This window comes from Porites lutea, chromosome 7 (assembly GCF_958299795.1).
Source record: "Porites lutea chromosome 7, jaPorLute2.1, whole genome shotgun sequence".
NCBI lineage: Eukaryota > Metazoa > Cnidaria > Anthozoa > Scleractinia > Poritidae > Porites > Porites lutea.
Window position 1 is genome coordinate 7,052,316 of NC_133207.1, and position 22,807 is coordinate 7,075,122.

Genomic DNA, 22,807 nt, shown 5'->3' on the forward strand with positions numbered 1-22,807 from the left:
CAACCCTGACCCTTTTTAGGACAAAAAAACCCCTGTCCAGTGGCACATCCCCTTATTGACCAGAAAGGGGAGTACCCTTCAGGGTTCATCAGTCTGCAATTGCTCTTGATCAAGTTATCCATGATATTTTTCATTGTTTTATTCTTTATTTTCACTGTCACGCAATAAACACGGCACAAAAAAATTAATTGGAAACCGTCTAGTGGAAGAAGCCAAGAAAATGAAATGTTATAAAAGACTAATATATAAACAATTTGTCCAAATCTCAGGTCTTTGTGGCCCACAGTTTCTGAGTTATTTGCCAAAACATTTTACGCACCTTTGTAGAGCTTTGTATGGAGACGCGACGTTGGTGGACAGAACCTGTCATGCACTGCGAAAACTCGCAAGTTCAAATTGCTGTATTTTTTAAATCAAACATGCTTCGGGGCTGGAAACTTGTACAAAGATTTATTTTCTATTTATCTTCAACTAGTGTAATAATAATTCATAATCTGATGTGAAAACCGTCAATTAATGAGAATGGTGTAATTTGACCCCGAGGGATAACTCCTGGGAATTCTTCGTGGGTGAGTGCCATCCAGTTCTCCAAATCCTGAACCTATTTCAGACCCAAAATGTCATTTCTCACACCTGTTCTCATACCTGACCTCTAAAATCCATACCCATTTTCAGACCTGGTCTCTAAGTCATCATTACTCAGATTAGAACACCAACAAAACTTGTTAAAATCCATTACAATTTTGCATATTTCTCTTTCTTTCTCATTTGGAAGAAACGATAAACAGATTCATATACTCCCATGTTCCCTCAAAACCCATAAAATTCTTGTCGTTATTTTCTTACAATGATTAATAAAACTCAGTAATTTAATAGATAAAATAATCAAGGTCTTAGTAAGTGTTATCAGCCTCAGCCTTCAGCTCGGCAGTTAACACTTTCCTCGACCTTGATTATTCCGGATATCTCAAAAACCTCATCCAATAATTGTTTATTATTGTTACCATTATCATTATTATTATTGTTGTTGTTATAATTTATGATTTTAACCTGGCCAGGGAAAGGGTTATTGAGGCAGATAGTGATGTCAAGCTACCCATGGGATAAGCCAGTTTCAGGTATACATGCTCATAGAGGGATCGGGGGGCGGGGGGGGGGGGGACTTGGGTTAATTTTTGCTGGATATGTGCCGCTGGCTCTCAGAGCCCCTACTCCATTTTAGTCTATTTTTTGGCCAATGATAGACCCCATCTTAGTCACTTTTTGGAAAATGTAATTTTCACAATCCCAACTTAGTCACTTTCTAGTAATGCATCTACCTTGTCAATCTTTAAAAAGATCATCCAAAAAGTATCTTCGATGGACGATAACAATTCAGTAGAAAAGCACATGCCATAGCACTGATGACCCTTATGTTTCAGTGGACTTTGTTCTAGACGTGTGATTTTGTGCTATTGAGTAACTAGTGTTAAGTTGTGGTTTCAAGAACGGAATGTAATGCGGTCAATGCCAGCTTATTGTTAAAGTTAATAACAACAACTTTGTGATCTTTTTAACCGAGAATCTTCCCATTTTGAATCCCTACTCAGAGCTGTGCTCTAGCAGAGCCCGGTGGCCCCTGGCGCCTAACTTTTGCCCTCGGGCGACTAGAAAATCTTTCATTTTTCATACAAATCATATGCTGGGCACCCTAGATTTGACAGTTTCAGAACAGTGGGCTCCCTTCAATTTTCCTTAGAGCACAGTCTTGCCTACTTACCCCAAAAATCCGAAAATGTGCGACCCCATTCTAGTCACTCCAGTCTTAAAAATGCAACCCCATCCAGTGGCAAATCTCCATTAGTCTGTTGTAAGGAAGAACCCCCCCCCCCCCCCTGTAAGAGGGATGAGTGGAGAAAATGGTGCCTGTTTTGTTCAATTACGATAAAATTATTAATTTGCATACCTTAATGGTCATTGGTGCAAGTACATTTTGTCCCAAAACCTGTGGGGTTTGAGCTAGCCTGTTCCACGCTCTCAGATAGAGGGGAAGGCATGAAAGTAACATGCATGCGAAAAGTTGGCGGGCACCTGCTCTCCCCAGTTTCCTCCCGTTTTATTTTCGTGTTTGCACTATCTCAATTCAGCGGACCAGACTATCTCGGAGCCTGGAACAGGCTAAGGTTGAGCAAGATCAGGTCAAATTTGTTTTCAGGTTAAAAATTTTCAACCTAGGCTGATTTTTGATTTCCTTTGTCTACTATAGGGCTAGAGGACAAAGGAAATTGAGAATTAAACTTAGTATAGGTTAAATTCAAAATTACCCGAGATCAAATTTGGTATATATTTTGAATCCCTGGAGCACTCCTAGCCTCTTGGTCTGCTAAGCCCAAGAAAAATTTCCACTTACATGCATAGCTCAAGAAAAGTATGCTTATTGTTATGTGTTAAGCCATGTAGCCTGAAGATTAAAGCAAGCATATGCATATTTTTCACTGTAGCTAGTATACTGAGAAGAAAGTGAGACCATCTTTATTGCCTAGTATAATTTGCATAACTTTGTCATCTAGTAGGTTGGCTTGGTTAAAGAAAAAACTCCTTCAAGCTAAATCCAAGCAAGTTTAGGATTAAATTAAGGCTAATTATTTTATATTTATATTATTCTGTTTATTATAATTATTATCATTATTATTGTTATTTCAGTCGGTATTCACTCAAATGTTCTTCCCATTGCAAAACCAATGGCCATCTATCTGCCCATGCAACTAGAAACTAAGGCTAAATAATTCTCACCACTTAGAATGAGAATCAGGTCTCATTCCGTTCAAAAGGCCAGGTCTTCAAGTAGAAAGGGTAATGTCCGACAGATCACCATAACTCATACGAACTAGAGAGACTTTCGGGCATACATTATATGGACTTTCTATGTCATTCTCTAGCTTCAAAATGATAATCTTTGACATATTTGGTATTTTATTTGTCCGATCATCATAGACCGACCGCGGGTAGAATGTCTTCGGACATAGGGCATATTTTAGTCAGACACTATCCTTGCAATGACCGACTGTTTTACTGTTATTTGCAGCTCTGAAAGGTGGATACTGATTTTCACTGCATAATCACACAACTCAGTATTTTGCCGTACAGCTATGAACATTCTATTTTTAGCTTTACTTTTGACCTTCGTATTCCCCATTTTAACTTTTTAACAGTTTCACGAGAACAGAAACTCCCGCAGATGAGCTAGTGGAAGTTCCAAAAGAATACAAAGGTTTAGTGTTCGGCAAAGGGGGCAAAAATCTAATGGATATCAGTAAGAATACAGGAGCGCAAGTAATTCGTAGAAACGGAGAAGTCTTCATTATTGAAGGTAAAGAGGAAGAAAGGGAGCAGGCAAGAATAGAAATCAAAGTAAAAATTGTAAGTAAATGAATAAGCTGAATGTAGTAAATGAATATAGCGGAATTTCCAGCCGAGCGAAGCCTCCATTGCTATCGATGCGAGAAAATTTTCTTTTGACGCCAGCGTACGCTCGTCTGCCCTCCGCCCGTACAGACTCTGGGGGTAGGGGAGAGGAGACTAAGTTAGGGAGGGGAAGAGTCCAAGATATGCACCTTGCATTTTTCCAGACGCAAGTTGGCCAGTTTAAGGAAACCTTCTGTTTAAGTCTGTATTTGACCTACAAAAAACAAAAACAAAAAATAAACCTGGTCAAAATCTTGACAGGTTAATTCATACATTAAAACGTACCCAACATCTGGAAACGAGGGACTTTGAGCAAGGATTTCGGAAGCGTCTAGTACGTTGACCGGAAGTACTTTTTTTCCCGCCAGGTGTCAATGCCTCAAGTAACGACTTTAAAGGAGCTGTGTAACGAAATTTATCAAATTAGCAGGGTGGGAAACATAAACATAACCGCTCAAAACATTAAAAGAAGTTATAAATACCACATCAAATACAAAAGTAGGCACGGATGGACACATTTGAAGACAGAGATTTTAAACGGATTGGAATTGCGAAGCAGATCTGTCTTCGAATTAAGCTTATTATGTCTTGAACTATCCCTCGATTCGTCCATCTATCCTTTCAACCATCCGTGCATTTGTATATGTCATTATTCCTTCATTCCCTCGTATCATTCAGAGCACTCGCTTTACTGGTGACTAGAGCACCGTTCTAATGTATAAGCTTTAACTTTAACATTACTGGAAAGTCATACAAATATCTGTTGCACTCATGAAGGCATCGTTTATTGCTAGGCTGGAGCGAGACTCAGAGGTCCAGGAAACAAATTCATCAAGTTCGGTGTCTACATCGATGGCCTGAATCTCCCAGAGAACTGTAAACTAAAACTGGAGCAAGTGAGTCAGGAAGATCGTGTTGTTATCCCGGAATCATATACACAGTACCGACTGAAACCGGTCAAGGAGTTAATGCAACAGGTATGCCATTTGTTTTTGTCGTATATAAAATGAAGGATCGAGCTGCGTCGGTAACCAACATGAAATCGAAGAACAACGAACTTCTAATAATTTAAGCTGATAGGCCAAACAAATTCAGAAGCATATTTTACACGCATTTGTTATAAGATTACTCTTTTTATTACAATATTTTTTAAATACCAACAAATAATAATAAGACTAAGGCGAAAGAAAAGACGAAACGGTTTTACACGTAACAAGAGCATGATCTTCTCGGAAAGAAGGTATTGTCCAAGTGGAATATATGCAGGCTGATATTTTTTATCATTCTTTGTCACTAAGTGAAAGAATATAATTAAAAGATCAGTTTAATTCGCACCCAAAACCTATCGACACCTTTACGTGTAAACGTAATAGAGGCCTCTTTCCCGGATGATTCATCGCACCTAAGTAGATCGAATGAACACATTATCATTAAATAAGACTGATAAAACATTCCTTCATTCTTTGTTTTCTCTCCTCACTCAAACGCGCTAAAACTGTGTTTGGTAAACAAAAAATACTTGTCGTTCTACACGTCAGTGCAAAAACACAATTTTTAATTAAAAAAAAACACAAAGACAAATGCTTTCTCTTTACTTGGCGATAAGGTGTTCAATAGCGTTTTCGGTTCCTGCTTTATAGATTTTTCAATGTTGTTGGGTCATGAAAATTATCAACACAAGAAGCAGTTAAAAATTATACAACTGAAAATTATTATAGGTGTTTATAGTTGTCTGTTTTACTCACATTCCTTAGGAAACTAGTACTCCAACTGATCAACCAAACTACCTATCAAATCTCTTCAGTGATGCTTTGGAAACTCTTCGAAGGATAAAACAGGAAATGACCACAAAAGAGAACCTGAAAGCCGATATGTGGTGTCATTTTGGTAAGGCCGTCATCCGAGGACCCGGCCAAGGTAATGCTAAAATTTTGCTTAACCGATACACCTAGTAGCTAATATCGCATGTAAGTCCTGTAATCCCTTGTCTGATCCATCAGGTCAAAATTACACTAAGGGTTGATTTCCAGTGTCGCGTAATTTTTACGTGCGTACGTTAGTAAACTTTACGTTCGCAAATAAAATAGAGGCAGTGCATGAAAGGTCGCTCGTAAGCGTAAAAGTTGAACCTCGCTCAACTTCTCCTTTAATTTCAACACGTTTTATATTGCCTCTATTTTATTTACGTGATTAAAATTTACATGCGTTAATGCCGTAGCCAAAAACGCGTCAGTGAAAATCCACCCTAAGGGTTGATTTCCACTGTCGCGTAATTTCTTCGTGCGAACGCACGTAAAATTTACCTGCGTAAGTGAAATGGAAGAAATGTATACAAGACTACGCGTAAACGTAAAAGTTGAGCGAGGGTCAACTTTTACGTTATAAGTGGCTTTCCATACATTGCCTCTGTTTTACTTACGCGTACGTACGCCCATCCACTCAGCGCGATTAACTTTTGCTATTTCTGAGTAGCTGTGCCTCTCATTCTTTCACAATTATTTCCTTTAAATGACTCTACACTTTTGTATCAAGAGCACAATAAAGATTGTTGTTGTTGTCGTACTCACATAAAACGCGACAGTGGAAATCGACCTGAAGAGAGTAATTGAAGAGAGTCCAGGTTTAAACCCTTGACTTGTGAGCTGATTTTGCGTTTTGCTTTATCCTTATCAGTTTTTATTCCCCCATTTCCCCCAAGCCTTTAAGTGCCTCGTATTTTCGTGTGGTGCACGGTGGGTGGGGGAGGGGTGGAAAGGGGGTCATAAGGACGGGGACGGATCAAATGACTTCCACCAGCTCTGATGTTTAAATGTTCTGTCTTTCTTTTTTGTATCTTAATGTCATGAAATATGCAGAAGAAGCTGATCGAGGAAGTTGGAATATCGATGACGCAACGAACAAGTTTAAATCATCACTTGGAGGAAACTTATGGAAAGCAGCATTGAAATCAGGGGTGAAATTGGACGCGAAAGTCCTGGAAAGACATATTTGCGATAAAACTCCAGATGAGTACGTCAATTATGCTGCAAGATATGAGTTAGCATTTGTAACACCGTGCGGGTATCAAGTGATATTAAAGGTGAGGTTCAAAATTCATTTCGTCACTTACATGTGTATTGCGCTTTTTTTGCTAGTACTCTATCCTTTTTATCATAAGCACGTGCCACTTTGCAGCTGGAATAAAGGATGGCAGGGTTTTTGGCCCAGATGCCAAAACCTTAACGAGGCATCCTTGGGGGAGTGTACGCGTAGAAGAACCAACAGTTGGCGTATGCGGAACGTATGCCAGTGAAGTTTTCCATGTTGTGTGGAGACAAAAATGTGTTAGGTTCGCATTTCGTCAATAAAAAAATTAAGCCGTAGTCGGACGGTTAACAGAATATATAGGAAGTCATTACGAAGGGCCATGCAATGATAGTTAATCAGCGAATAGCTACAGGAGTCATGATATTGACCTGATCTTATCTTGATATATAAAAACAAGAAATCTGACACAAATTAATTGGACAGAATAAAGATCACAACTATGCGTCGCTAAGCGAACTTCAATTCAAAATAGTATATGTAGAATGATTTCGCAGATCAATATGGATGCAGTTCAAATGCAGTTCTAGTTTTATGCCACTAGAGTGCCAGATAAGTTGTGAGCTAAACGTAAAAGCCAGAGATCTGGAACCATTTAGACACATTCGCCAGCACCACGTTACTCCTCCAACTTTGTTGGGTGTTGTAAAGACTGAGTTATAACCACACCAATATGGATGCAGTTCAAATGCAGTTCTAGTTTTATGCCACTAGAGTGCCAGATAAGTTGTGAGCTAAACGTAAAAAGCCAGAGATCTGGAACCATTTAGACACATTCGCCAACACCACGTTACTCCTCCAACTTTGTTGGGTGTTGTAAAGACTGAGATATTGTAACCACACCATTCAAAGTTTTTAAGAAAACGTTTATTAAGGCGAATAACAAAGTGAGGGTCGAACTGTGTCGTGAGATGGCATGAATTCGATTTCTGTTGCATGCTGATGACATCTTTCTCCAACTGGAGACCTCACCTAATTTTTCGGACGGTAGCTCTTGTTCTCTTGTCAATAACAGAACTGAAAGCACCGTGTGACGAGATTTGCGTCGGCTTCTACTAAAAAAGCTACAAAATTTTAACTTACTTTTAGATTTCTCGTTGTTATTACACAGGTGTGGGTCATAAAAGGGGACGTCGGCAAAAAACTGGAAGATATACCAGCTCCTTTTAGTGACGTCAAGAATATTTTGAAGGAGATAGAATTCAAAGATGAAACGACAAGTTCACGATGCAAGGGATGGCTGATTCTACCATCACGGAAGTACCTGCAAGCAGACATTTTGTTTCCTGGCTGCGCATTTGATTGTAGGCTCCATATTCGTGGAAGGATTGGTACGATTTGGTGTAACAGTTATGAATACGTTAATAGAAGCATCACAGTATATGCATTTAGAGCCCAGGGTCAATACTCGACAATTATGTCTATTTATATTGGAAAAAAAAACACGCAAATATAATGGTATATTACAAAGCAGATTTTGGTATAAAACCGTTGTGTACTATTTTAAGCTTTAACTGAGCATCAATCGAAATTGCCCGAAGTGCCCCAATTGTCTGTTTGAAAAATTCATACACTGATCGAGTGTCACTGTTATCTTGGTAAGACATTACCCTATAGCTAGCTCATTCACCGGGTCGTGCTAACCTCGTGCAGCTCAGGACTTGTAAATCAAGTGTTTATACACATTTTTCTGTATATGTGCCAAATTTCTTCTATGAAAGTAGTTTTTTTAGCAGCAGAGATACCTCGCCCATATTTTTCCCCTGTAAATGAGTCTTTTGCACTAATTTGTGTTGCATTGGTCTCTCATCATGCAGACAATGCTCTTCTGGCAGACTACGCACCTAAGGCAGAGGTGATACAGACACTGGCAAGATATGTATCTGACCTGACTTTGACAGATGAAGAGGGAATTGGATTTTGTCGACTACCAGAGGAGAAAATACCCCGTGGGTTTCATCTTACTTATAAACGGTGCTCCAAAAGATCTGTGTATGAAATTAGTCGAGGCTTCACAACCATTCTTTCTAAGGAAAACTCTTGGCGAAGTGACGGGCTGAACAAGGAATCAAGAGAATCGGTATAATGAAATTATCACCATTTCTCGACTATTCTGTTCTTAGAAAAGTTAAGATAGTTGTGTCGCCATGTCATAAACGATTGCAGAAGATCTACTGAAACACACATCCGGCTGCGTAGTATTTAAGTGATTCAGGTTTACATGAACTACGATAATTCTTATCTTTACCAATTCATTTATTTAATTATTTATTCACTGCTCTGGCAGACCGACCTACACCTTCACTGCAGAGAGTGGGACAATTTGCTTAATAATGGAGACTGGAGCCCGGAAGTGATAGCTGGGACACTACCAGAGTTTTTTGGCTTCGTGAAGAAGGTGCAAGCAATTGTCTTGGAAGGAGAAGGTAAAAAGTATTAACTATGGTGTTGAGTAGATGGTAACTTAGGATTTTATACAGAAGCCTTAAGATCGTTATATTTTGTGTCACACGACAATCTGCTAGGAGTAGATTATAATCACATGCAGCTTTCGAGGGAAAAATTTTTTATTCATATGCTACTATTCTCAACTTCAATTCTGACTGCTCGAAAAAAATGATACACGTTATAAACTCACTCTAGTAACGATCGTTATGAATACGCCACAGCCGGAGACATACCCCCCCCCCCCCCCCCCCCTTATCTCAAGGTCTGGATCCGGCACTGTGCACAAATTTGCAGAGGCGTTATTCTGAACTTAGTAAATAACACTTTAAAACCCGGAACCCGAAAAAAAAGTATAAAAAGTAATACCTAAGAAAACGAAATCAAACAGACTACAATGGAAAAACAAGTGCGTTGGAACCTTGATATAACTAACGGCCAAGAGACTGGCAAACTTTGTTCGCTATAACGAGGTTTAATTATATCGAGGTTCTTTTTCACAAGATTTTACCATTTCTGGGGTAAAGAAAATCGTTCGTTATACCGAGGACTTTGTTATGTAGAGGTTCGTTATATCGTGGTTCCACCGCTTTAAGGAATTTATAAGCCGAGGGCAACCAGTGTTGTGAAGGCCATCATGGTTCCCCATTTTGAAGCAACAAGCCCAACTGAAATTCCCCAGAAACATTCGAAAGCTCCCTTTCCTTTATGCCCTTTTCTTCCAGATGCAGGTAAAGTATACAGCGGTGAATACGAACCTTTCTCCTTGATAAGCTGTCGATCATTTGGGCAATGTTGTTTACAGATAACGTTTCGTTGACGTTGAGTGGCATGGGATAAAATTAGTTATGCGATGCCTTCTCGTGGTATACCGTAAATATACCATTTGTGACTTGATTTTTCTTTGTATACACACTGGCCTAAAGGCTCGTGTCTACTTAGAAACATCAAACCACTCGTGAGATGTTTTACTGTATAACCCTCGAAAGAATGGCATAACTAGTGTATACATTTTGAATATTTTTCCTCTAAGCTGTTTTTATGAGGCTCATAAATTAGAAAACTCTTAAAGGTTATAACGTCTCTCTCTTTGAATAAAGTTAATTGTGTTGTATTGATAATATAGTTAGATTTAGGATCGAGAGCCATTGGTTTTTAGGCTGGTCTATTGTCAAGCATTTCTCTCGTTAAATAAAGACTAAGTTTATATTTTTTTATTATAATTATTAAAAGACTATACAATTTGGTAGGTTCAAGAGGTCTCTTCAAAATAGTATAGAGTATCATCTCAATTAATAAACCCTACAAAAGGCAGACCTTGAGAACTGACAAAATTTTGTCCTAAGTTAATGACAAGCCATTTTACCGCTCATGTCTCTTTTTCACAGTTAAAGATGATTTTAAAGTTAAGTTTTAACAATGATAAGGTCGAAAACGTGAACTAAGACATTAATCGAAATTAAAGGCGATTATTGGCTTTTCATTGTGTTCGTTTTTGGTTGCAGTTCCTCCCGAGATACTTGCGCGGGGTCTTGCAGCGGTGGAAGCCTACAACAAGGCCCTATTAAGTGGAAAAACCGTGCTCAAAAGGATTCCGTTAATGCTTATTGGTCAGGACCAAGCAGGAAAGACCAGTTTAAAGAAATCTTTGAGAGGAATCGCTTTCGATCCGGAGGAAGACAGCACTGATGGAATAGATGTGGATCCTTCTTTTTTCAACGTGTGCACAGAGACATGGAGAACTGGAGAACAGGACGAAGGACAAAATTCAGATAAAGAGATTTCTTTTGATTTTCAAACAGCACGACGCATTGTAGATAGTCTGAAAATGGAAAGGAAAAGTACCACAGTACACGCAGTCACGGAGAAGTCAAGTCTATTCGATTCTGAGAGTGCTAACGTAGAACCGGAAACGCGAAACATTAAGTCAGCAACGGTAGGAGAAAACCCTCAGAAATCCAGAAATCCAGCCCCTACCTCTAGTAAAAACATACCCAGTGTTACCCCTGATCCGAAAGAATCAAACCCCGTAGGGAACCTTTCAGCTTTAGATGTTCCTGATGAGGTGGCTTCTGTTGCTGAAACTTTACTCCAAAGTGATAGGGAGGAAAGTGAAGACGAGGTTTATTCAACTTTCTGGGATTTCGCTGGACAGTCTGTTTACTATGTGACACATCCACTATTCCTTACGAAGAAAGCCATATACTTCTTGGTGTACGATCTGAGCTTAAATCCACACGGTAAAGCTAAGCCTTTGGTGAAGAGTGGATTATACAAGAAGACTGTGGAGAGCTTCAGTAGTCTAAAGACCAATTTAGATTATCTTGAGTTTTGGATGAAGTCCGTCGCGTCTTTAGCCAGTTGTCAGGAGGAATGCATGGCATCGGAATTGCTACCTGAGAAGCTACCTCCGGTTATCTTAGTATGCACTCACGCTGATACACCTTACAATGATCGTGATCCCAAAGAATTGGCCACCGAAATCTTCGGATTCCTCAAGGATAAACCATACGGTTGCCACCTATATGACGAACCGTTTTTTGTAGATAACACACATTTGCGAAAAAATAAATCTGAGTGCTCACAAGTCCAGTGCTTGCGGAAGGAATTAGTTTCCGTCGTCAAAGAACTACCCCTAACCCACGACACCATTCCAATCAAGTGGCTAAAATTTGAGAAGGTGCTTCGGGTAGCAAAGAAAGGGGGACCCAAGTACATTACTCTGGAGGCAGCAAAAGACATAGCAAAAGCCTGTGACATTAATGACGACACAGAGATCAAGACCCTGATAGACTATTTGCACGACCTAAGAAGTTTAATCCATTTTGACGACAACGCAGACCTTAATAAGTTGGTGGTTTTAGATCCTCAGTGGTTGGTTGACGTGTTTAAGAGAGTGATAACTGTCAAACCGTATGATCGTAAAGAAAAGGAAGTCTTAAGTTTATGGTGTAAGCTTGAGAAGAAAGGAATCCTAGAGGAAACTCTTTTGGCACATGTGTGGGGCCCCTTGTTTGACAGCAAGGACGAAGAAACATATCGGGTTCTTATAGAAATGATGATGAAATTTAGTTTGCTGTGCCCGTGGTCTTCAGATGGTAAAAACAAGAGTTATCTTGTCCCATCAATGCTGAGATCACATCCACCAGAGGAGGTTCTTGAGCTGGTTAAGAAGGCAAAAGTTCCTCCTCTTTTTGTCAAATTTTTAAACGGCCAGGTGCCTCCAGATTTGTTTCCACGTCTGGTTGTGCAGTTCTGTCAGTGGGTCAAAGACGAATGCAAGATATTAGAACAGCCTCAGTTGTTCCACGAGTTTGCACGATTTATTACATCTGAAGATGGCGACTCGGTTATCCTTATCTGCCACTCCTCAGTAGTTGAAGTTGTAGTTCTCGGAGATGATGACAGTCACAAATTGGCAAAACATCTGTCAGCAAGCATGACATTATCAACAGACGTCCAGGTTGAAACCACGAAGTTAATCTATGCTAGTGATGTTCATAGGCAACTGGTTTCGATACTTGAACGCATGCGCAATGAATCTCGCTGGCAACGAGATATGAGCTACGAAATCAGTTTCCTATGTCCAGTCTGCTCTCCTGAAGGTGTTGTTAGCTACTGTCAAAATCATGGTACTGAAAAATGCAAAGAAGAAGAGTGTCTGCACTTCCTGTGTGAGTCAGAGCTGCGCAGTGCCAAAGAAATAATAGTTTGCCCCAAGGCTTCCTTTGCTCCGAATCTTAGAGTGCAAGTGAAGCTATTTGAACCTTGGTTTGCTTCTTCAACAGAGCAGGTATGTAAATAGCGTAAGACATGTTTCGATCTTACCAAGGACCATCTTCAGCTACAAATGAAGGTTGCCGAATTAATGTTACTTAACAAGAACGACCAAAAAACGCGATAACCGCGTCAGTACAGGAACAGTAGAATTTATAATTAAAGCAGTGCTTATAACAAAATCGTCTTCGCTAACTCTAGTGCTAGGCAAATTCGTGAATCTCATGGACACTTTTTCAATCGTGTTCACGACATTCTATCTCTTAGTTTCTGTTTATCATTTAAAATCTGTTTTGTACTGACTCATGAACATTGTAATTATCCCCGTGTTTAACGCTGCAGTAAACATTCCGAACATGAACAGTAATGAAACTGTTAAGTTGGCTGGAAGTAACGGTTCCGCAACAGAATTGAAAAATAAACGCCCTTTTTCAGCTTTGAAGTCAGAGGGAGCTTGGAAGCAGAGATGCAGAAGTCGTGGAACTTTTAGAAATTTTACCCTCTGTACGACAATGTTTCTTTCTGTACTAACAGGAAGACAAAGGGTTAAGGATATGGCAGGTCTCTGGTTTTAAGTTTCCAAACCAGTGTTCCTCACCTTCCATACGCCAGGTTTGCTCTTACTTTCAGGCCATTGAAATGGAAAACAAGACTAATTAGGAACTAAGAACTATGTGTGATTATAGTTACCGGTATCTTTTGTTTTTTTGCAGGGTTCGGGCCTCCCCAGCTCAGATGGCACAACAAAAGAAGCGCGAGTTCCAAGTATTCCCGAAAACTGTGCGAGAGAGTTGAACATCACTCTGTTGGCGAGTGAGTGGAGTTCATCCATGGGTGGCTTGTCAACCTTAAATAGAAAGCTTGCAGTTTTACTAGCGAAGCAACCTCACGTCAATGTCACTGTCCTTGTTCCACAAAACGCTTGTTCTGAAGAAGATAAGAAGGGCGCGTCACAGTCAAATGTTACCATTCAGGAAGCAAAGGTGCGCACAGGCTATGATGATCCCCTAGACTGGTTGTGCTCTCCACCAAAAAGCCTTTCAATCGATGTCATTGTGGGCCATGGTGCCAAGCTAGGCAAACAAGCCCAATTTATTACCGAGTCTCATTGGTGTAAGTGGGTGCAAATGGTGCACACTGCACCTGAAGAGCTTGGAATGTACAAAGAGTATCCTGGGGCAGTTGCTAAAGGTGAAGTGAAGAATAGAGTTGAAGTAGATTTGTGCAAACTGGCAGATCTTGTTGTTGCTGTTGGGGCTAAGTTAAGGGATGCTTATTCATCCTACCTTCGGTCGTGTCAGAAATCCCAAGATATCATTCAACTGACTCCGGGCACGTTTGATGAATTCAAAGCTGTAAAGCAAGCCGCCCAGGAAGGGGAAAAGTTTAAGGTTTTAACCTTTGGCCGCGGTGATCCTGAAGACTTCGAACTCAAGGGATACGACATTGCCCCGAAAGCACTAGCTGAACTAGAGGACAACTCCTATTGTCTGGTTTTTGTTGGTACACCCAAAGGGAAACAGGATGAAGTCAAGGAACGTTTGCTCGAGTCTGGAATCCCTAAAGATCAGCTTATCGTGAGGGAGTTCATTCAAAGTAAGGAAGGGTTGAAAGAACTGTTTTGTGAGGTTGACCTTGCCATCATGCCTTCCAGAACAGAGGGCTTTGGATTGACAGGTCTTGAAGCATTGTCCGCTGGTCTTCCCATTCTAGTAAGTGGCAATTCAGGATTCGGACATGCACTGCGCGCTCTTCCACAGGGGCATTCATTCGTTGTGGAATCGAAAAACCCTAATGACTGGGCAAAGGCAATAGCCTCTGTTCGTCGAAAAGAGAGAGCAGAGCGTCTTCAAGATATCCAATCCTTGCGAACAAGTTATGAAGAGAGGTACAGTTGGGAGGAACAGTGTACATCTCTCATTGAGAAACTGTGGAGTTTGACTAAAGGTGAGCTTTTATTTTACTAACTGTTAAGAAAGAAGTGAACGGTTGAACGTAATGGGACTTTTATCTCAGGTTTACAGCAACAAAGGTACTTTTCAAATATACTACAGTGGGGTAGAGGGGACAGACGGCCAATTGTTGTTGCTGGAAATATCTATAAGTCGTCTAGCCGTTTTTGACGAAGGTTGATTATTCTGGTATCATCACACGCATTTTGGTCATCTGTGGCTTACTTGTGTGCATCTTGTGCGTTAGGGCGTAATTGGTAAAAAATGGGATCACTCTTTACATGTGTGTAGAGTGTACACTACATGTATTTTGTGTTCTGCCGTTAAGTTCCTGTGCACTACAGTACACAGAGACCTTAACCGCTATAGCACTCAGAATAGTACACTTAAGTACTCGGAGAAGAGAAAGAGCGCTACATTGTAGTATGTTGACGTTTGCGAGTTCCAAACGGTGCATCATAAAAATCGGAGAAACGAAAATTGACGAAATGACGTTAAAACTGACTAGAAGACAAGAGACGGTTATGAAGCAAAGGAAAAGCAGTTTTACCTCTATAAATTAAGTGGTAATGATGATTTAGTGCTTTTTAGACCAATGCTTTGCTCATTGAAACCCCAATGAAGGTGATTCACTGAGGTGATTACAACTGGAGTCACCAATGACCTATTTGCCTGTGATAATGCAAGCATAATCATTTTTTCCAACATATGGGATAACCACAGTCGAAATGAATTAACCTTAATTTCCTCACATGGTATGCTTGGGCTGCCTGTGCAACAAAACCTTAATAGCAGATCGCCTTTTCTTACTTTCTCACGTTGTCAGAAACTCCCGTTTTACCTGATTTTTTTTTGCCTGTTCTTTGATCCCTCTAGAGACTTGAAGAGTATCGATAGGCAAAGGTTAGTATGTTTTTGTTCATGTTGATTCAAAAGAAAGGAGAAGAGGTCTTCACCATATAATAAGTTGCAGGCTACTATCGGACATCATTTTTGTGCTTCTGCGCCGCCTATTTGCCTGTTGTTAACGGTCGTTGGCATTGAAACGGTCGATTCCACCATTGGTAACCAAGCCTTTAGTCATGATAGATGTAATACTTTCCCTGGATTAAGTTACAAATAAGGCAGATAATACGTTTTTGAATAGTCTCAGAAAAAACGACCTTAAAGCCCAACTTGAAATTACCTTACAAGTTATGAAAAAGGCTAGGGTCAACTGTTATTGATGTATCAGCTGAGAAAGACAGTTTTAATTTTTGGCGGGTCGGTGTGGTAGTGCAGTGGTAACCTTTAACCTTTATTTTAAGAGGGTGACACCAATTGCAATGAAAAGTATTCTCCCTAGTGGCCCTCTGAAAACAAAATTGATAATAATAAATTAAAATAATCATGATTGAAAGCCTATTTACAAATACTAATTATAATAAAAGATCGTAAAAATTCTAGTATTCTCCCTCCCTAGTGGCCCTCAAAAAAACATAGTTGATAATCAAAAAAATTACAACAATCATGATAAAAAGCCTATTTACAAAAAGTGATTATAACAAAAGGTCTTAAAAATTCTAGAGATTTAAAAAATTGAGAGATGTTAAAAACGGAAGTGAATACATTGGTAAAAAAGGGAATCCAATGTACTATGATATTAAAAAGGGCGGATTTTTAAAAGTCAGAATAACTTTTTAACTTTTAAATTGTCCACCGTATAGTTTGAGGCGGCGTTATTAGTCAGTGTTGTCTTCATTAAGCTAAAGGAGGTGGTTGGTTCTAAGTTAAGAGCATTTAGTTCTTTAACAGTGGAATAAAAGAATGTTCTCCTCATTGCTTCAGTTCTGGGTTTCGGTAAGCGGTATAATGTTTTTGTTCTGGTAGAGTACTTGTGTTCAAACCGAAGTGAGCTTGAACAGTTGATCAACCGAAAGTATGATAAGATCGTGCATCCCGAGCACTATATAGTTTAAACAGTTCGTCTAAGTTGGTTTGGCTACAGTTGCTCCAAACAGTACAGCAATAAGTAAAGAGCGGTTTGATACTTGCATTGTAGAGAAGCAATCGGTATTTAGTTGGTAAGGGAGAGAAAAAGGATACGAAAAGTCCGGATCGAGGTCTGGGGTCGACCCTGGGTTGCGATTCTTTTTTAAGAGAAACACTCTCAGTAACAGGTAAAAAATATGGCGGCGACCGTTTACGAAAGAGAAATTTACATCTGCGCTGCATACTCACAAGTTTGTCATTGGTGAAATATAACTAGCCCCTCAGACCTTATCACGTTTACGATCTTCGTAGCCTAACTTTCCCTCAGGCTTTGACAATCCGCGTTCTTTCTCATTTTGCAAACACGCGCGCAGATGATTTATTTTTTAGAGGAGGATTATAATGAAAAACTAAAATGAAGGTTATTGTCTCTCCTGTAGTTAATGTGAAGCTTAATTAATAAACCTAATATTCATGAAAGACGGGGGTGTTAGCCAAACGTTTATTTATTTAGTGTCTAATATATTTGTTCTCGTAGCGGGAAAGATGAGCTTTCGCCTTCACCGCTATTTATATGAATTTATAGTGTTCTCTCTTTTTCCTTTACAGCTGAGAATTCCCTAGGAGTAGCGGCATAGTGAGCTGCTTTGTCATACCAGTTTATCACAAGTTCATTTATTTCATAAACACCAGGCGACCGTACATTTCTGCCCGTATCAGCAAGTTCATAGTCAGATCATTTTAATGTCGTAATGTAATCTTCGAGAAAAGAATATCGAAGCAAAACAAAGGAAGAGCGAAATTATGTACCTGTCGAAACACGGAACACCAGTTTAATTTCTAAAAATAGCGTCTTCAGGGTTAAGCTTCTGTAATTTATAATCTTCGATATTTCTTTTGTCGCCCCTTTCAGTTATTATACAGTTGAACCTCAATTGTAAGCGGCCACCCAGGCGCGGGGTCCCGACAAGGCTGCCTAATGGAAGTTAGCCGCTAAAAGAAGCTCGTCATAAATTAGCATAAGCTTTAAGAAGCCACCTTCTTTTAAGCAGTCAGTAATCAAAGTCCCGAAATACTTGCGGGGAAGACTGTATTACCTTCGACTATTCACAAGTTAAACATGCATGGAAATAAATGTATTGATTTATTTAGGAACTGCCAGGAGATGTTGGTGAGACTAGTGTCACAGACTAGTAAACCAAAAAAACTACAATAATTATCAAGATTCTTAATGATATGATTAAAAAACATCTGTAAATGGTAGGATTTTAAAAGATAATTGTATATATTTAGAAAATAGAAGGTATTGTAGAATATTTCATCGAACTGCAAGCGCCTAAGATGAAGAAGCAAAAATGTCATTACGAACTGAGCTAAATATGTGAATTTCTATGTATGTAATACCACAGTGAACTCAAGCTTTACACAGGTCTACTCCTTTTTATTGTATGCACTATCGTTAAATTACAGACTTAATTAGCAAGGGTTGTTTCGTTTAAGCAATTTAGACCACTTGATTTTCATCAAGGAAACGGTTTCCTTTTTTCAAATTTCTCCCTGTTCGCGTTGAATTGAATGTATATTTGATATAATTGAAAACAACAACAACAACAACAACAACAAAAATTCAGAGACGTCTCGTGGTCTGAAATGGGTAAACAAACAACCCAAGAAAGACATAAGGAACGAAAAAAAGAAACTTAAAGATCGTAAGTAAATACGGAACATATACCGTAAATCCTCTATAAAGCCCCCCTCTCAAATCCTTCTAAAAAGCCTCCCCTTTTTAGTGGAAGACAGTTCATAAGCCCCCCCCCCCCCTCCCCCAATTAGTCTTCACTAATAAATGATAGACTGTATTAATCAATCACGACTGTAAAACTTCGTGTGGACTGATCCGGGGTGATTTATTTACCAATTGGAAGTTCGGATTTGATTCCGATCCTCGGCTGCATGACCTAAAACGTCTTGTACTTGAGCTTTTCCGCTTTGTATTCTAGTTCTTTATGGAGAACTAACACCATCGTCGTTTCTAAATTAATAAACCCCACCTCTCAAATAAGGTCAGCGTCTTCATTAAGCCCCCCCCCCCCCCTCCGCTTCAAGTAGGCTTGGAATAAATAAGCCCCCCCCCCTTCCTGGGGAGGGGTTTAATATAGGATTTACGGTTTGCAGACTGCGCAGCAGGTAGCTTAAAGTTTAGTCGAGCGGACCAGTTCTATTTATTGCAATATTTATCATAACTACAATTCGTCTTCATTAGAATCGGATTTATTAATTTGAAAAGCACTTTACAAAATCAAAGAAAGAATAGTAAAAAGGGAGAAAATGTAATTAATTATTAAGAGGAGTATTTATTCGTCCTTGAACTAATCATCTCTGTGTCAACATAAGAATTTTTATTTCTTTGGAAATTTAAGAGGATACTATGAATCTCTCCCTTGAACCCAAGGTTTCTAGTTTCTCCGTCAGTTTACACGAACTTCAGACTTCAGTACATCATTCTGATCTTTTAACCTTATAAATTAGTCATAGCGTAGATAGATAGATGAGGGTAGAAAAGAAATAACACCGCAAGTTTTAAGGAGATTCCGCACCGCCGGGGTCCGCTCTTAAGGGACACGTGCTATCCCAAGCTATAAGGGTCGTTTTGAGTCAATAACAATTACAATGCAACAAGATTTTAACTAAAGGGTTTTTTTTTCCATTTTCATTTTCTTTACTCGAGGTCTTAAATTGCGATTGATTTTTAAATAAAATGTTCTTTTATGAATCGTTAGTACGTAAGTTGTTTCCTGTGAAGTTTGGTGGATATGAAGCGATTTTTTTGGCGTTCAATTCCAACGGCTTCTGCTCCTGTAGATGGGGTATTGGGTAGAATATCTTGTAAAAAATAGCAGGGGCAAACGTACATAACAAAGGGTTCTTATTCTGATGGATCTAGTCAGCAAAGGTTTTGAAAGCAAACAGGAAAAAAAGCAAGGCTGACTGTAATTGTAGAAGCTTAACCCTTACCCCCCTCAAATTCCCTTCTCCATCCCCTTACATTTCGTAAAAAAAATTAAAAATAAAAGAAAGCTTTGTAGGTGTCACTCCAAGTATGCGCTTTATCGGTTACGTGGCTGTAAAGACGCTTATCAACCACGAAAACACTGCATTGTTCTCTACTTAACAGTTATACTACAAGACCTACTTATGAGGCGAGAGATTCATAGCTTAAGCCCCCTTTTCAATGCGACGCCCTGGAAGCAACTCTAAAAAGATGAACTTAAAGGGGGAAGAGGGCGAAGTACAAAATGGGACAAATATATGAAAATAATTCATGTACGCCAAGCAACCCTAAAAAACATTAAAGCCCCGGCCTGCCAAAAAAAAAAATCATAGAAGGGAAATGGTAACAAAAAAAAATTCATGCGGCTTGAAAATTCCATCCCAGGCAGTGCTGCATGGACTTCCCTTGGGATCATGAAGCTAGTCCCGGAAGCTAGTTTAACGTTTGGTGACATTTGCCCTCTTCATGAATATTAATTTCAAAAAGTTCACGTGGATCCTGCGCAAATCACTTTCTGCACCTATCATTGTAAAGCCGGCTGGGGAGGGGATGGGGGAGCCAGGACATGGCGTGAGGATTTGATTGTCTTTGTTGGCCCTGTGGTAGGACATTTGACTGATCTTGTTCTCCCGGGGGATAGGACATTTGAACCTTTCTTCGCCCGATGTGGGGATATTTGACTGCCGACTCGGACGAAAGAGACTGAGACCGAATATATATTTTCCCGCCTCTACGCTTCATGCATGCGCCGTACGGTGTAGAAAGATCTGAAAATCATGGAAGCCAGGCCAACGATAACAATTGAACCTTTAAGATACTGTGGTATCAAAGTAAAAGGGAGTAAAGAGAAACCAAGTCGATTTTGCAAGTACAATTGATCAATGTATGGATCATTCGCTATAATCACTGTATAAAGCTTCTAAAACTGACTTTCTTTGTACCCTTTACCTAGAACGGTATATTCAAACTTACAAAATGTGGACTATCTCCTAAAGGTTTCTGTATTCTACGTTTTTGAGCAGGGGGGGGGGGGGGGGAAGCTACTTCCCATACATTCCCTTAAATGAAATCGAAACGATGTTCTCACAACTTGCAAAGCGATCAGCAAAGCTTTTGCTATTCTCGTCCCCAGAGCCCGTCGTTTCTTGGTCACGTGGTTAGGAAAGGTCGGTTACAAATTAAGCCGAGTGGCTCTGGGGACGAGAATGATCAACGGTCTTGAGAAGAAACAAAATCATGGCGGTTGAAGGCGGCACTGTTTCTCACTATTATATTTTGATAATTCGCAAATTTATTGCTTTTATGTCGCTTTTAAGGCATAGTGTGTGGTTTTCCTTTTCTGTTAAACGATTTCCCTCTGCAGAGTTTGGAATATGCAACATATAGCTCCGTATAGCTGATAAGAAGCGCCGAACAGTTGAGCTATCAAGACGGTGCTTTGCTGCAAACCGTAGGAAAGTTAAAGTCGCTTCAAGGTGCAGAGCTTTCAGTGGTAGTAGTTGTCATTTGTCTGTTAGGATCGTTTTCAATTTTAACTTTGGATTCAAGGTGTTGACTGATCGTAATAAAGGAAGTGAAATGTTATGAAGTGTGAATATTCAGTTATGATATGTAGAGCTGTAAGCTCATATTTATAAAGCTCTCTGAATATACTTGCTTTCGATAAATTTGACACTTTCTTCAGTAATTTTTATCAGTATCAAGTTATCCTTGCCCGGCAAAAACGATGTTACCTGTAAATCGATCGAGCGCGATGTTGTTCAGCTGTGTTGTTGGTTAAGATCTAACACGGTTGCGTTTAAGTTTCTCCCGCAATTTCAGTACCGAAAAGACAAATCCGATATGCAAGAAAAAACAAAGATGCATGATATTATTTTTTTCAAATTTTTTTTTTCTCTGCCGGTTCGCTTCTTCTAAAAAGTCTAAAAATATAAAGTACAATAATAATAGGTATGCTTAGGTACATAATAATAATCATATATGAAGTACCTACCAAGACACTTCAATTATCCGCTGACCACCACGCAGGATGACCGTTTTGCAAGTTGTGAGAACATCGTTTCTCGGTCCCAGACCACGTTTCTCCCCCCACCCACCCCTCCCCGCTCCTGTTTTTGAGTTTTACTTGAAGATATTTTTATTGTGCCTTTCTTGGGTCTAGCATTGGGATATTTGACAGCAATTGCAACCAGGGATGGGGAAATTTGGTCGCAATTGACTGGAATTTGACGACAATTTTTTTTAAAAATTTCAAATCCCCACCCCATGCCCTGTCTCCCCGGCCCCCACCGCCGACTTAACATTGATAGGTGCATTATACAAGAACAGTGTGATGTTGCGAGTTTTTGACAAACTGTCAACAAGCTGCCTGGCGTTTAACAAAGGTTGGGCATTAAAACAAAAAATGAATACAAGGTTGGCAATACGGCAAAGGGCTGATTTATTTGAGGCCAATATTTCGGCCAGCAAAATTAGCCTTCCTCAGGGTCAGAGCTACACTGTAAGGGAATACTAAAACAGCTCCTGCTTTGGTAGCCAATCAGAAAACAGAGTTCAGTTCACGTGAACAGTGATAAATTCCATCGCATCCCGGAAGCATTTCTTGTTGTTTTCTCTGGTGGTTTTCATTTTATTATTGCTCCTCTGAATCGTTTAGTCTCAGATGTAGAACAGTTCTAAACCAATTGCTAAAGTGTAACACGTTTAGAAATCAAAAAGTCATGGCCAGCGAGGACTATGAGAGACGGCGAAAGAGGTAAGCTATGTTTTAATCGATTCATCGAGCAATCTAGATCCATTCGATTCGTCGATTTAGATTTTGAATAGCTGCAGGCTTTTGAATATCGTAAAATATCATTTCCGTTTTCCCTTTTCGTTCCCTGAACGATCGTCACTAGCAGGAGTAAATGTAAGGCTTTGACTTGTCGTTTTAATAGAGCTGATTTAAATGCAGTCGAAGGTAGCGGAGAAAGATTTCTGCTGTGGAATGGTCAATGATTTGTTTATTTTGAATATTTTGATGCCTTAAGTTTATTGATAGTAAACTTTGGATTTGTAGATGAAAATCGAACCTCCCATGCTA

At 39.6% G+C, this 22,807-nt stretch overlaps 1 protein-coding gene across 1 annotated transcript in view; it reads left to right on the forward strand.

Moving 5' to 3' along the window:
- Nucleotides 1-8,822: 8,822 nt before the first annotated feature.
- The window catches only part of LOC140944371 (uncharacterized), a 46,688-nt gene continuing 32,703 nt past the window's right edge, over nt 8,823-22,807 (forward strand). Inside the window, exons 1-3 of the mRNA XM_073393527.1 lie at nt 8,823-8,954; nt 10,479-12,766; nt 13,464-14,697. Coding sequence (XP_073249628.1) covers nt 10,574-12,766; nt 13,464-14,697 — 3,427 coding nt within the window. The 5' untranslated portion in view covers nt 8,823-8,954; nt 10,479-10,573. The remainder of the gene's footprint in view (nt 8,955-10,478; nt 12,767-13,463; nt 14,698-22,807) is intronic.